A 15,227-nucleotide genomic window follows, 5' to 3' on the forward strand; every position below is an offset into this window, starting at 1 on the left:
CCTTTCATCCCCAGTTCCTCTTCATCTTCTGCTATTTCCTTTGTTTAGTTAATCCTCTATAATGAAATCCTGTGGAATTAAATAATTTTTTAATGCTTCTAAGAATTAATTTTGGTTTGTCAGTCATCACTTGCTTCATATATTATATTCATTTTTCCCTTACGCTCTGCCTTGGTTGTTTAAATAAAGCCTTTTTTGGTTGGGGACTCTCAGTGAATGCACAGCACTGTGTGTTCAACACAATAGGCTTCTAATCTCAGTTGACCCTTCAGCAACCCTTAAGCTTAGACTGCCACAAATATCAACATATAATTTCAGCTAATAGGTATCAATGAGTGCTGAGGCCTCCATTTTAAACTGTGATCCCTACATTTGCTTGAGAGACCGATTTGTGATAAATGACAGACTGAAGTGTGGAGTACTGTGACCCTGTGGAAAACCCCTGCGTTTATTTGTGAAAGCAATTTTTTTAAAAAGGCCCCATGACTACCCATACAGTTGCAACTACGGGAATATGCTGCAAGTAAATCACTTTTCTTGGTGCTTAGGCTGTTACAATTGGAATTCATATCACTCAAAAACTAGAAACATAGTCTGTGGTGATCATTTGTGTTCTTTACATAGACAGCAAAGACAGACAGACATCCTCAGAGGCTGATTCATCTTAGGTGTCAAAGATCTCCTCAACAGATTGCTCCACAGATCTGCTCTCCAGACAGTTCAGAAAACCGAATCCTTCCCTCAATAAAGAAACTCCTTCAAACAGAAAATTAACTGCTCCTGCAGGACCAATTTGTGTTAGTTTCTCCAAACCTAACACGTGGTCTATGTGTACCAACTCCACATCTGTATTCTACCACCTTTTCGGGTTTTTTTTCTGCCTCACAACATTAAAAAAACACCATTAAGAGTATCATTACCTATGTTACCTTGAAAATAGAATCATTAAGAATGATGTTCTCTATGAATCACAGGTTTGCAAAACGCTAGCACGATAGTATTTGTTTTCAGTACTTGTTCATGAGCCAACATACCCACTCCCAAATCTTAAAGGCTGTCCATTTTGCATGTCCATTTTGTGACACCAGAGAGCTAACGTGTAGGAGACACAAGTGCTGGCTATTCCACTTGAAGTCAAAAGGAGCTACAACTTGTATAATTACATCAAATCTATTTATGAAATTATTCTATCTTTATGCTTGGGTTTCTTTCCTATCAGTTTAACCTATTTCAATTCCAATGTTTCCTGTTGCCTTCTGCTGGAGATGATTGCCAGGGTAGAAAGAGCAAGCAATGCATTTTCCCAGATTAAACAGAGAAAGCAGAATGAATCACTGCTTCGTACAGTCTTTTTTTGAAGGAGAGCCAAGAGAGACATTGATTTAAAGAGTAAAGTAGTTGGCACTTCGAGTTTTGATCTCACATATAGAAAACATAAAAGTTCAAGAGAACAGAGAATTCATCAGAATTGATCCAGTGTGACAAGGTACTGCAGAACTTCTGAAAAGTAATGTAAAGTAAAGGTTAGTAAAAAAAAAAAATCATTCCAGCCTATCAAATTCCACCATTTCTTCTCTCTGTAGGAAAACAAAAAGCTCATTTGATTTTGTTATTTTGGTTTGCTTTGCTTTGGGTTTTTTTTTTTTTTTTTGGTCTGGGGGTTTTGGTTGGGGTTTTGTTTGTTTTTTTGTTTGTTCTTCCCCTTTTATTCAGGTTAAATTGGACAAAATAGGTGAAATTTACCTAAGAAACTCCCTCAAGTGTTACAGCTTTGCAGTTGCAATCAATTTACCTTAACCTCCAATAAAAGGTCCAGATTTGTTCATTGTAGCAAGTCTTGATTTATTTAAATGGGGTTGGATCAGGTATGTGAATAAGGAGAAGCAGTCCAATTTCTGGGAATGAAAGCTCTAGTCTCTGTTTTGCTGTGATAGCAATTGTTGACTACAACAGCAAAACATCCATTTCCTAGACTCTCCATTAGGAAGGAGACAATTCAGTTGGGTAGATCAACAAAACAAATACAAATCAAGATACAAGCATTCCAACAAGCTTTTCACACTTTTTTTGGTTTTTAATAAAAAATAGAGTCAATAGTAATAGAGCTTCTCCACAAAAGAGGAGCAAAAGGGAAAGTTCATAGGTACTCTACATTAAGAAGGAGATTGTAGGTTCTCAAGGTGAGAAATAATTTTTTTTCTGGTTTTAGACTGAATAAATGAAATTGAGCAAACCAGAAAACTTGTGGCTATAACTGAAAGTAGAAGAGTAGACCTGGCTGTTTTCTTCTTGGCTGCTGGGCCATAGTATTACTTAAACCTTTGAAGTGACAGTTGGATGAGAGCTTTGGTATCAGGGATACATCAACACTGCATTTGTTATTTTCCTCTTTTTATAACTTTGTTTTTCCCTTTGTAACACAAGACCTTTTCCTTGGTGGAGTAAATATGGAAGGTGGCTACTAAAAGTTTATCTGCTGTGAGGGTCAAATTTTACAAAAGTAAAACAGCCTGCTTCTACAGTGGTCACCAGTCATGTCCCTGGTTTGTGAAACTCAGAGCCTCTAGGAACATCTGTGACCCAGATGTGCAAGTCCTATACGTGGGTTGGTGCAACCCCCAGTATCAATGCAGGATGGAAGATGAAGGGATTGAGAGCAGCGCTGAGGAGAAGGACTTGCTAGATGAAAAAATGGATATGAGGTGGCAATGCATGCACGCAGCCCAAAAAGCCTGGGATGCATCAAAAGAAGTGTGACCAGCAGGCTGAGAGAGGCGATTCCATCCCTCTACACTGCTCTCATGAGAGCCCACCTGGAGTACTGCGTCCAGCTCTGGGGTTCCAAACATAAAAAGGACACAGAGCAGTTGGAGGGAGTTCAGAGGAGGGCCTTGAAGATGTTCAAAGCTCTGTAGCACCTCTCCTTTGAGGGCAGCCTGAGAGGGTTGGGTTTATTCAGCCTGGAGAAGAGAAGGCTCCAGGGACACCTTATTGCAGCCTTTTAATATTTAAAAGGAGCTTATGAGAAAGACGGGAATAATATTTTTAGTAACCCCATAATGATAGGACAAGGGGCAATGGTTTCAAACTAAAAGATGGTAGATTTAGACCAGGTATAAGGAAGAAGTTTTTTATAATAAGGGTGGTGAAACACTGGAACAGATACCCTAGAGAGGTGGTAGATACCCCATCACTGGAAACATTCAAGGCTAAGGCTGGACAGGGCTCTGAGAAACCTACGTACTTGAAGATGTCCCTGCTCATTGCAGGGGAGCTGGACTGTATGGCCTTTAAAGGTGACTTTTGACTAAAAGTATTTTATGATGCTATGATTCTTTGATATTATGATTCTACTACATGCCTATGTCCAAGAAAACACTACTCTGGACAGAGAACTAGGTATTGAAAGTAAAGAGCACCAGCAAAGAAACTCTGCCGCTCCCACAAATTAATTCAATAACAAACACTGTGACAAAGAGGTTGCAAAGTGGATAATCATCTGCTCTGGTAATAAAATATTTTTTTGTTTGTTTTTGGTAAGCAGACAGATAGTTGTTTCCAGATTAGAATAGGGAAATATATATTTTTAATTTCTCTTTGTGAAGCAGTGGTTTACTAAATACCAACAAAGCAACTTGGACCACTGGCTGTAGACTTATTGACTGATGAGAATGTTAAATTGCTGTTTTCCAAGTAGGATACTGAGTAAGTCCTCTGAGATATCGTGACTGTCCAAAAGATTGAACAGAGAAGACAGGAAACAAATATTTCAATATTTCCAAAGGGTAATTGCTGAAAATGTAACTGTAGGTCTGTCAATTTAATGCTTACGCAGGGCAAAATCTCAGGAAGACAAAATAGGATGTGCTCAATAAAGAATTAAGCATGAAGCGCATAATTGATACCAGACCACATGGTTTAATGAATGATAAAACTTTAAGGATAAATAAGCTGCAGTTTTGGTTGGATTATTAGTCTTACAAAATGTGCATTTATTAAAATGCAAGGCCATATGACTTTCTGATTTTAAAAATACTCCAAAGTATTCAAAGACTAGGTAAGACAAAAATTTACTAGAGAAATTTTAAAAGAAAATACAAAATGGAAATGATCTTTCAAAAAGAACATTTCTGGTAGGGTTTCCTTATCCAAATGTACTTCAGGGAAGTTCATGGATTGGGAGGGAAGGCAAAAGAAATCAGTGGTAATGGCCTGTGGTTGGCACTAACTGTATGAGGAATAGCTTCTAGAGAGAGGTCCAGACTGCAGGAAAATCTGGGCTTGCCTTCTTTTAATTAAAAAGCTAGGTGCAAAGATCAAACAACTAGGAATAAGGAATGTGCACTGTAAGTTAAATTAAAAAATGAATGAATGTTGGCAAGAAAATAACCCCACCCTTTTTTAATGAGAGCTGACTGGAGAGAGTTCAGATGAGATCCCTGGAATGGTTTGAAATTTGGAAAGCCTTTGATAAGGGACTGAAGAAGATCAAGTGAATTTTCTCTCATCTTTAAGCTTGCATTTCTACGTAGCCACAGTGACAGCAAACGCTCCCACTCTACTAACAGTGTCAGCGTCTTTTGAATGCCTGCCCATGATTGCTGGGACTGAGGTGACTCCTTTAAAGCCAAGACAAGAGAAAGTGTTTATTCCAGATAACATGAGACACTTTCATGTTCCTCTCAACAGGAGAGGGAGGGAAGAGAGCAGTTCAGACCTCCGATGCACTGAAGCTGGTGTCCAGGATCTTGCAGAGCTATCCAGAGCTGCCCAAGGAAGCAAGCAGAGAACTAGAGGGGAACCACCATGGGCACAACTCGAGAGGACCAGGAATCACTTTTGCCAACAAGAAAGGAGGATGAAGATAAAGTGTTGACACCAAGATTTAGAAGAAAACAAATAATTTGAGGTATTGATTTAAACTACTACTTTACAAAAAAAAAAAAAAGTATGACATTGCTGTAAACCAGCTACAATTTTTTTTTTTAAGAAGAGGCTTGGAAGCAGTTAAAATTAATTGGGACACAAAATTTTATTTATGTCTGCAATATGAAATATCAACTCTTTCTTGGATTGTGAGTTGGAAGTAGAAAATGCAGGCTGAGGAAAGAAATGAGTGACAGCAGAAGATGGAGAGGGATATGGACTAATTTAGGGATCACTGCAGGATAGGTAATCCAATCTTCCTGCTCAGAACAGGGTCACCTACAGCAGGTTGCTCAGGCTGTTTAGTTTGATTCTGAATCTTTCCATGGATGGGGACTCACCAGCTTCACTGTGCCAGTGTCTGATCACCCTGACAGTAAAAAAAAGGGTGTGTGTGTGTGTTTATGTTTGGACAAAATATTCTGTATTTTAACATGGGTCCATTGTCTTATGTCCTTATATTGGGCACCAAGAAGATCCTGGCTCCACTTCCTACTCCCCTCTTCCAATATTTATCCATATGGAAAAAATGCCCCTGAGACTTAAATATTCCAGGCTCGACAGTCCTAGCTCTCAGTTTGTCCTCATACCAGAGATGAACTAGTCTCTTCATTGGCTTCTTTGCCCTTTTCTGGACTCACTTCAGCATAGCCATATCTTTCTTGTACTGGGGAGCCCATCACCCAGTAATCCAGATATTTCTCACCAGTGCTGAGTAGAGGGGAAGGATTGACAGCAGTGTTCTTCCTAATGCAGCCCCATACCAAGATAGGAAACGATGGGAAAAGTAAGGGACATGAAGAGGAGTCAGAAAAGAACATCTGACTTTCAGAAAAGAGAGAGAAATGATTGGAAAAGTAAAAAGTTAAGTTTAAGAGGCAAAAAGAAATAGTATTTTTTCCATTTGTTCTTCAGTAAAACAGAGCAGAGTCTTTTGATGAGGAAGTCAGGAGTGCTGAAGAAGAATTCATGGAATACAGACACCTGATATATTTCAGCTGGTGAAGTAGAAGCATTTAACAAGGAAGAGGGCATGACTGATAGGAAAGGAGTAGGAATGTTTAACACAGGAGAGAGAGTGAAAAGGATTTCTGCCAGACAGTCTGTACTCCAGGAACAGGACTAGAGAAAAGAAGTATCTATAAGTGTGAAGTAGTAAGTGCGCTACATGACAAAGCTCTTAAGGAAGGCTACAGTTGGGAGCAGAGTCATAACAAGGGCCATGGCAGGAACATCCAGCTCTTGAGCTAAATAAAGCCATGTGCCTTTTCACCTCCCAAGTATTTCTATTCTTTTGTATGAAATAGAAGACCCATCACAACCTGGCTACTGAGAACTACCCTAAAGAGTTTAAGATATTCTCAAAGGCAGCAGACAGGGATTTGGATTTATTGAAGCAGAGGCGTGAACTGAACATGGATGAGTACCATAAAAAGTAAGCTACGGATTAGCTCCCTTTGTAGTACCTAATAGTATTCTGCTGCAGTGTCTGTGTAGTGGGGCACATACTGAAAAGAACATACACTTATGCTGAATCCTATTGCATCGAAGGCTTTCTGTAAATCTGGGATATTTTTAAGAATAGAATCATAGAATCAGAGAATGTGTTAGGTTGGAAGGAACCTTTAATGGTCATCTGGTCCAACCACCCTGCAGTAAGCAGGGACACTTTTGACTAGATCAGGTTGCTCAGAGCTTCATCAAGCCTGACCTTGAACATGTCCAGGGATGGGGCTTCCACCACCTCTCTGGCAACTTGTTCCAGTGTCTCAGCACTCTTAAAGAGAATAATTTCATCATAATGTCTAATCTAAAGCTACCCTGCTCTTGTTTAAAACCATTGCCCCTCATCCTAACACTACAAACTCTTAGAAATAGTCCCTCCCCAGCTTTCCTGTAGGCCCCAATTGAATGAACCTGTCCAAATATGCACACACGCACACAAAAAAGAGAGCTCCAAGAGAAGAAAATTCTCTAATTTACTATGCAAGTGCTTAAGAAAATTCAGTACCAGGTACCTGAAACATGGCAGGCTCGAACTAGGAGTGATGCAGGTATTTTTAAAAGTAAGGATAGTTAAACCATTGGAACAACTTCTAGGTGCATAATGGAGAATCAATCGTGTACATCCCTAAATGAACATTCCCTTTTTTTCATAGGAAGGTAGGTTCTGACTTAGGAAGACCATGAAATCTAAACATAGGAATCTTGCTGTCAAGTGATGTTGGAATTCTGAATAGTTGATCATAATGGTCTAGTCAGTTTGTTAAAGTGAATTTGTCTCAGCAATGAAAACGCAAAGGGGTTTCTGCTTGTAGCTTCCAGCCTCTGACCACTCCCTGTTGAAAAGTTTATCTCTGAAATAGCAAGGTGTTTTGTGTTTGCCCCGGTACAGTTATACTGAGATAACAACAATAAAAAAACCCAAACCTCCATTTACTGTTATACAGTAAAAAAATTATGTGTTTATGCCACTGCCCAACAGATAATTAATTCAGTTGGTGTTAATTTATAACTAGAGGAACCTATTAGTATTACGTTAATTTACTTATTCTAAGCTATGGCTGTCCCCTCCCTGACAGTATTCAAAGCCACGTTGGATGGGGCATTGGGCAACATGGTCTAGTGGAGGGTGTCCCTGCCCATGGCAGCAGGTTGGAACTAGATGATCTTTGAGGTCCCTTCCAACCCAAAGCAGTCTGTGATTCTGTGATTAACTGGTTATCAAACACACACAATTATCAGTTGCTAAATTTTCCCAGTCTATCACCAGTTTATTTCACTATAAACCCTTTAAAAAGATGTCATAACATCTCTTCGCTTTCAAGCTAAAAGTTTTGGCAGGATGTGCAGGTGGGGAAGTGATAATTCTGAGATACTGGAAGCTTTCCAACAGGATAAGCAGCATTTTCCAGACATCCTACTAACATCAATTCCTGGATGCATGTAGCTTCTTATCATCTCCATTGCAGGCTGTGGCTCTCAAACAGACTTCCAGGGCACTGTTCATATAGATTTGTCTGTTCTGTTCAGAAAGATAGGAAAGGGAAAATTCAGATACTTTCCCATTAAAAAGGGCTGGAATAGTTAATGTCTGAAATAGTTTGTAGAGAGCATTTCAAATAAGAGATTGAAATGCTGGATAAGGGGAAGCACTTTGAAGATTGTGATCAAGTTTCATCTTTGAAAAGAGCCAAAAGAAAGTAGACAAGCTTAATGAAAAAGGTTACTCAAGGTGACTTGCCATCACTGTTCTTGAATGTGAAAGTAGCAGGTTAATAAAAAGTTCTTCTTTTTCTTTGGATATAGAAACACAGCAACACGATCACACTGAATTTCAACTTGTCAGTGACAATGGTGACTTCCCCTCCCACTCAGCCTTTGTCAGCGGGGTCTAAGGGTATCATACACCAAGTGCTGAGAGACTGAGCTTCACTACTTCAAAAGGAATACCTGCAAGTCTTATTCTGATTAGAGTACAATACAAGGATCTGATTAAAGATTTCCTTTAAAATATATGTGCCTGCATGTACATATACCCTGTTCTGCAATATGTAGCCCCAGTCCTGATATCTACTAAAGGAGGCTCATTGAGGCAGTTCTTGGAGGCAGATGTGAATTTCATTTCTGAAAGAACAGCAGTCCAATAGCACAACTAAGTACCACTTGCAACACAGCACCATTGTGTAGACCTGCAAAATCTTCCCAAGAAATTTTACCTGCATCAGACACTTAAAAAAAAATGGCTAAACTACAGACCATCATCAAGCATTTCCTATTAATATCACCTATCAAGTAGTATGAGAGATTTGAGTAATTGTCTGAGGCAAAGAGAGCCAAGGGCAACTGCAGAGAGTCACAGGGGGAGAAAGCAAGAACACAACAACATCTGTGGTTCAAAAGAAACTTCAGATGATCTGTAATGAAGTTTCCATACTGCAAGAGTGATGAAAAATATCATGGCATGCCTGCAGACTGAAAAAACTACTCAGGAAACCTTAACTTTGCCTAAGATGTAAGTGTAAATGCCATGGATACTTTTTCTTCTGTGCATGGTTTATCTAACATGCACTATGGACCCTTCTTTTCCATTAGAAATGTCTCGGTCATGTATCTGACTTTTGGAAAGCATTAAAATGCTGTCATCTGCAGAAACAGGGAGATATAAATTAAATTCCATGAGACTAGAGGGACAAGGAAAAGGAAGAAACTAAAGCTAACTTTGCAGTAGTTTTCTGCACTCATGTAACAGAATTTACCAAGGTAAAAGAGGCAAAGTGAAAAACTGATATATCACAAAAAATATGGGGGGAGATCAAGTAGATTTCAGTGCTCTTTCAAGCTTTATTTCTTTCATGTGTTTTATTTTTCTAAGAACATATTTCAAAGATCCGGTCTAGAGTATACACATATGTTTCTGCTTGAGCGTCTGCTGTTGAAAACAATAGTAAAACAAAATCCTCAACAAAACCAAACCAAACAAAAAATCAAACCAGCAACATTTCTCCTTCCCATCCTAAAGGAAAACCCTCTACCCACTTCTTTAGTTGTTTTTGTTGTGTATGGAGCAGCAAGAAAACACAGATAATATTGCAGCTTATGCATCCGCTAATGTCTTCTTTTTCTGAGATCCCAAAGACTGGGATAATTACATTCTGCAAGAGGCAAAACAATTTATGAAAAAAAAAAGACATATTCTCTTATTAAAAATTAAATAGGACTTTCATAATCAGTTGCTTCAAATATGCGTGAATAATGACAGCTAGAAACCAGTCTCTGCAGATTGCTCATGGAGTGGGTGTGAAGCTGAAGTCAGGGTAAGAAAAAAAAATCATAATGATAAAAGAGCACTTTATTGGAGCTTTTACAAGGTCATTCGGCCAAGGCCAGATGAAAGTTAATATTTCTCCAATACCCTGTAACAAGAGAGAGAGAAAGCAGAATTAAAAATTATCTTTTGCAGCGAAAACAAATATCAGCTTCTCTAGGATTAAGTCTACTGGAAAATAAAGTCTCCCTTGTCTTCTGACAGGTTTTAGCTTTTAATTATGTAAAGCCTTCATGAAGGGATTTCTATCTTTTTGTAAATTTAATTCACAAAATGTCCTAATTATCTGCAGACATATTAATAACTCTTTGAACAATATATTAATGTAGCATGCTGAAATGTGTTTTCAAAACAACAGTATAACAAGGCTTAAAAAAGCACACCCATCCATAATTCTTGTACATATGTACATGTATTATTGGTATTGTAGATATTGTGAAAAAACACAAAGAATTCAATGTGTTGAACCCCTTCAGCTGCTTACAGTTTAAAAAACCTAATAGTATTGTGGGCTGCAAGAAATGGTCATTTCTTCCCCTGTGGGGAACAGCTTTTATCTATTTGTTGTCATTTTTTTAGTGAATTTGAATTAATTTTTAATAACAATTTTACTCCTCATAAAAGGGAAAAGACAGCCCATGGGAGGCCAACAGTATTCTTTAGATCCCACCTTCAGAATACAACCCTGCTGCAAAAATACTAAAATAACTGTGGGAGCAGAAAATGAGGAAGAAAGTTGCAGAAGAGTATCTACATTTGTGAGAGCAGGATTGAAAGCAAGGGGCTTTTTAAAGTTTGGGTTTTTTTTTAATTTCCTCCTTATAAAATCCCAGCTTTCAAAAAAAGAATTATGTCAAAGACATCTCCTAAGGCAAGAATAATATGTGCCAGTACCTGAACTTGCTTCAAAAGTCTCCAAGCCTTGAAATAAAGGATCTGCAGAAATCTTTATATCGGAACTGGGAATTAGGGTGGGGAACCCCGTTCAGAAAAGAACAGGGGCAGTGAGCCTTACAAAAAGGCCATTTGAAATCAGAGTTCTGCATCTCATCCATTCAGTTGTGGTATCTTACGTACAGCCTCCGCTGATACAATCTCCCTTTTTGGTGAAGTGAAATAGGAGGAGTAACACAGCCCACAATAAAATCATCCTTTTTCACTTAAGACCACTGAGAGTTTGCAGAGTCACCTCCTGCATTTCCAGCCACGTTCTATCCACTCACAGCCAATGACAGAGAATGTGGCTGTATAGAGGCTTTAGCACCAACTACTACTGCACCCTGAGCAGATGCCTTTCATGCCATCAGCTTTTCTATAACTTCAAATACCATTCTGCAGTTCTTTATGAGAACGTGTTTCAGAATAGGCATGTGCCATTGCATGGCCCCCAGACACAGAGCTGGAAAGAAAGCATTTATTTTAAGATTCCCTCTCATATTACTTGAGAATTGAGCCTCATAAGCTGTCAGAATGAGATGTCAGATGTGAAGCTACATCGACACCAGCATTCCTACCAAAAAGAATGAGTTATTCTTACCTTCATCTGACATTATTCCATGTAGCTTGGCCCCTGCATTAAAAAATAATAAATAAAGATTGTACAGTAAAATATATAAGCCACAGTACTATGACCTATTTATGCAAGGAATTATCCATAATCGTGTAGAACTTTCTTGTTTACTTGGTGCCCTTTCCTGCCTTTTGAAACTCCGGTTTACAAAAACAAGTAAATCCTTCTGTAAGATTACAGTTCTAGCAATAAATATTTCTTCGATTTGAACTCAATATGAATAGCAGGATGTATCAACTCAAGAGATAAACATATCTTGTTTTTCCTGGAAAAAAAAAATTGATTTAGAAGTGTTACAAATATCTTCAGATGCCTCAGTCCTTTCTTGATCTCACATAATTTGAAGGAGTGAAAAGTTTCTTCCACTCCTCCCCAGACTCCCACTATTCTCTTTTAAGATGAGATTTGCAAAGGAAAGAATAATTGAGCTCCAAGTCAAGCCAGGCAGAACACATCTGCATATGCTGTTTGACTGCCTTGTCAGAGGTAAATCATTAAACTCAGCTACAGCATGCCCGGACCTACTCATCTGAGGTCCCTATATTGACGCTGATACTTCTGCTGAGTAGTTTATTTATTTTCTGCTATCACTCTGCCAGGAAAGACAAGTGCATTACTCTCAAAAAAAACCAAAACAAAGAAAAACAAAACCCAAACCAAAACAAAAAAACACCACCAACCCCCCCCAGAAAAAAAACCCAGTTGTCAGAAAACATTTAATAATCTTTCCAACTCAGTTTGTACATAGACTAACCAAGTAAAAGTGAAGTTAGCAAACCATATTCTTCATTAAAACAAATGTAACCATTGCAGATTGTGCTCTGGAACCTTCTTAAAGAAATATTCTATTCCCAATATTCCTGTGCTAAATAAAACCATCCTCTTTGTGATGGGCAGGGACCATTTTCAGTGCCACCTTACCCATTGTTAAAGCTCTTTAAAGTCTTCATTGAAGACTGGTTGTGTATGGAAAACTGAGGCATGCATGCTGACCTTGTAGTTTCAGGGACCTTTGAGCTATGGTTCAACAGAAAACTTCAGGACATTCTCCCTCTCAAATTGGTAGTAAATAGCATAAATCAAGTGTTGGTTGAGACTCAAAAGAAACATTCCCATAGATCCTACTACAAAAACTAAACCAAGTGCCAACCCACAAAACATGTTTATTTAAAATATTTTTATCCATAAATCACGTTTCCTCAAAACAGATTTATCCAGCAACCATGGAGTTCCTGTTCTGCATATGGGAAAGGAAGAGAATGTGGTTTCCTGTCACATTGCACCTGTGTATTCAGGGCACAGTTGCTTCCCAGAACAAATGTCTAGAATTATGTGTCCACTGAAAGAGCAGAGTCAGCATCCGAGCCAGCACTTCTCATTCTTATGCATGACACCAGGGGCAATGGAGACATGAAACGGGAAGGTATAATATGTCATGTTGCTTTCTTCATTCTGCTGTAGCTCAGAGAGTTTCAACAAAACAACTAGTATTTCATTAAAGAATAGCAGACATATAAGTATCATCTATTCACCATGTGATCTCTCCTGGTTAATAGAATAGACAAAAGGGTCCTTGACAGTGCTTCGTTTCCACGCAAAAAAATAAACAAGGGCTTTGTTACACACTTGCCAGGCATTAGCACTTGGCCTCTGCAAATCTCTCCATAATTGAACATGGGCAAATATCATAATGGAGTGAAAATAAAAATGCTCAACTGTTTTGAAGTTATTCTTCTGTAAAAATACAAGTGTTTTAATATTTAAGTAAAACTGATCATTTGTGTCATTACAATGAACAGATACTGTCTCAGCCATACATCCCAGCTGAGGAAGGATTAAATCTTTTAGATTTAAACCATGATATTAAAATGACAACTGTTATTTTTTTTACCCTCCTATCCTAAAGCATTTATCCTTATGTTAGTGACAATAGCAGCCCAAAGGACATCAAATCCCTTTTGATAGCATACAAGGCTCGATGCTCTCTCAAGGGTGCAGTAGCTCACAGAGAGAAGTGGAAATTCATTAATTTGTCGTCCCATTAAAAAAGGAAACCACAGAACCACCCAGAGAGCACCCTGGCATTTATAACCAAAAAGGGAGAAAAGATTACTTTCATGAAGACACTTCTTGAAATAGTAGCTTATAAATATTCCAAATAAAACACAAGATGTCTGGAGGGCAGACAAATTAATGAAAACTGGTTTCCTATTGATTAGGGGACAATTGGGCAATGCAACTGTTCTTCTCCCCCCTGCCCAGACACATACAATAAATCTGCCTTCCCCTCTTGCTCTCCATGTCTCCTAGGTTATCCACATTCCCTGGGATATCCATGTTCCCTTTTGCCTCTCCTAGCTCCCAGGAAAACAAGGCAGAGCTGCAGCTGCTCTAGAACTGTGCCCACACTGATCGACTGGAGGGCTGCAGCTGGTCAATGCATGGAGTGCCTGTGTCCTTCCCATCGCCCCTCAGAGCAGGGCACTGTTTCGGAGTCTCTCCCCTGCCCACCCATTGCTTTTCATGAAGTGCACAATAACTTAAAATCTTTGGGACTTGCACTCCTTTTCAGATCTGACTAAGATTGGCCAGCAGGTTGAAAACTTTGTTACATGTAGACAGACAGTGTGATCATACATACTTCATTTCCTTAGGAAACCAGGCTAATAGATATAATAGCAAAAAATACAGCAGGTAGATCGATAACACAGCACGATGTTCAGTTTCTGTAAGTGTGAAACCCTTGTGACTATAAAGAGTTCAATCAGGACAAAAAAGAAGTGGAAAAGAGAACAAATATTTCTTCTTCAGTGCCACAGCACAGACAGAGGAGGCTCAAAAATTACCTTCAGGTCTTAACTTTGGGGACCTTTTATATTTCTTTTAATCTTAGTATATAGCCTGGCCTGCTCCCGTTAGCTCCCTTGTAATGTAAAACAGCACACTGCAGACTACATGACTCACAAGCCTCACCTGGAGTTCAGCTCTTTTAGCTGAAAATCCCAAGGGAAAGGAGAAGCATCTCGGTATAATCAAAGAGGCTGAGGTTGCAGCCTCCAGCCTCTTTTGAGAGATGTTTTTTCTTTCTTGTTCCTGTTACAAATGCTCATTTTTAATTCCTTTCCATGATGACATATTCTTTCATAGTTTATTCTTTTCCTGCTTTGTTTAGTCTTCTAATCTCACATTTTAGCATAAAGGAAAAAATGGATAATCTAGTATTACCCAACAGAAGGCAGGCTCCTTGGGAGCCATTAAGTAAACATCAGAGTAGGAATTTTATCACTTCTACACACAGGGTTTTATTGCATTTGTGTTGGTGCATTCTTTGAATATATACATTTTAAAAAAAAACCGTAGATTGGCTGCATATTTCATAGAGCTGTCTGTTGTTAAAATGGCACCTGGGCTGAGTGCACTTGTTTGGTGTTACCAACACCTGCCCTGTTGAAGAGGATGTGTAGCATCAGGCTAAATGCAAAGCCCTGCTCCCCACACACAAAGTGACATGTTTTTTAGTGGTGACAGCAGGTGGTCTGATGGAAATGCTTGAGTTTAGATATTAGGGATCTTGGCTGACTCACAGGCTTTCTTTCAAGTTTTTCAGGAAAAAGTTTAAAAATTGGGATACAAGACACAAAGTGAATAAAAAGGTTAATTTCTGCCCTTGCTGCCTTTGTTAACAAGGCCCCATCCAACAGACATTACCTTTTGCCACTTAGTAGCTATCAGTTGGCTCTGTTCTACCTGAAGTCTCCAATTCTGCTATCTGCAGACAGGCCATCATTCAAGAGATGGTTCAGGCCTGCCATATAGAGTGGTCTCATACTTATACTTTTTTACTAGCCTGAACATCTGTAAGGCACTAGACATATGCTTTAACAATTGCCAACAGAACCGTAA

General features: G+C 38.8%; 1 protein-coding gene across 1 annotated transcript in view; it reads right to left on the reverse strand.

Moving 5' to 3' along the window:
- Nucleotides 1–11,290: 11,290 nt before the first annotated feature.
- Nucleotides 11,291–15,227, reverse strand: part of EPSTI1 (epithelial stromal interaction 1) — a gene marked incomplete at its 5' end in the record, with an annotated part of 48,459 nt that continues 44,522 nt past the window's right edge. Inside the window, one exon of the mRNA XM_084274274.1 lies at nucleotides 11,291–11,324. Within this exon, the coding sequence (XP_084130400.1) occupies nucleotides 11,304–11,324 (21 nt within the window). The 3' untranslated portion in view covers nucleotides 11,291–11,303. The remainder of the gene's footprint in view (nucleotides 11,325–15,227) is intronic.

The sequence above is a fragment of the Gallinula chloropus genome, assembly GCF_964237585.1.
Source record: "Gallinula chloropus genome assembly, chromosome: 1".
Taxonomy (NCBI): Eukaryota; Metazoa; Chordata; class Aves; order Gruiformes; family Rallidae; genus Gallinula; species Gallinula chloropus.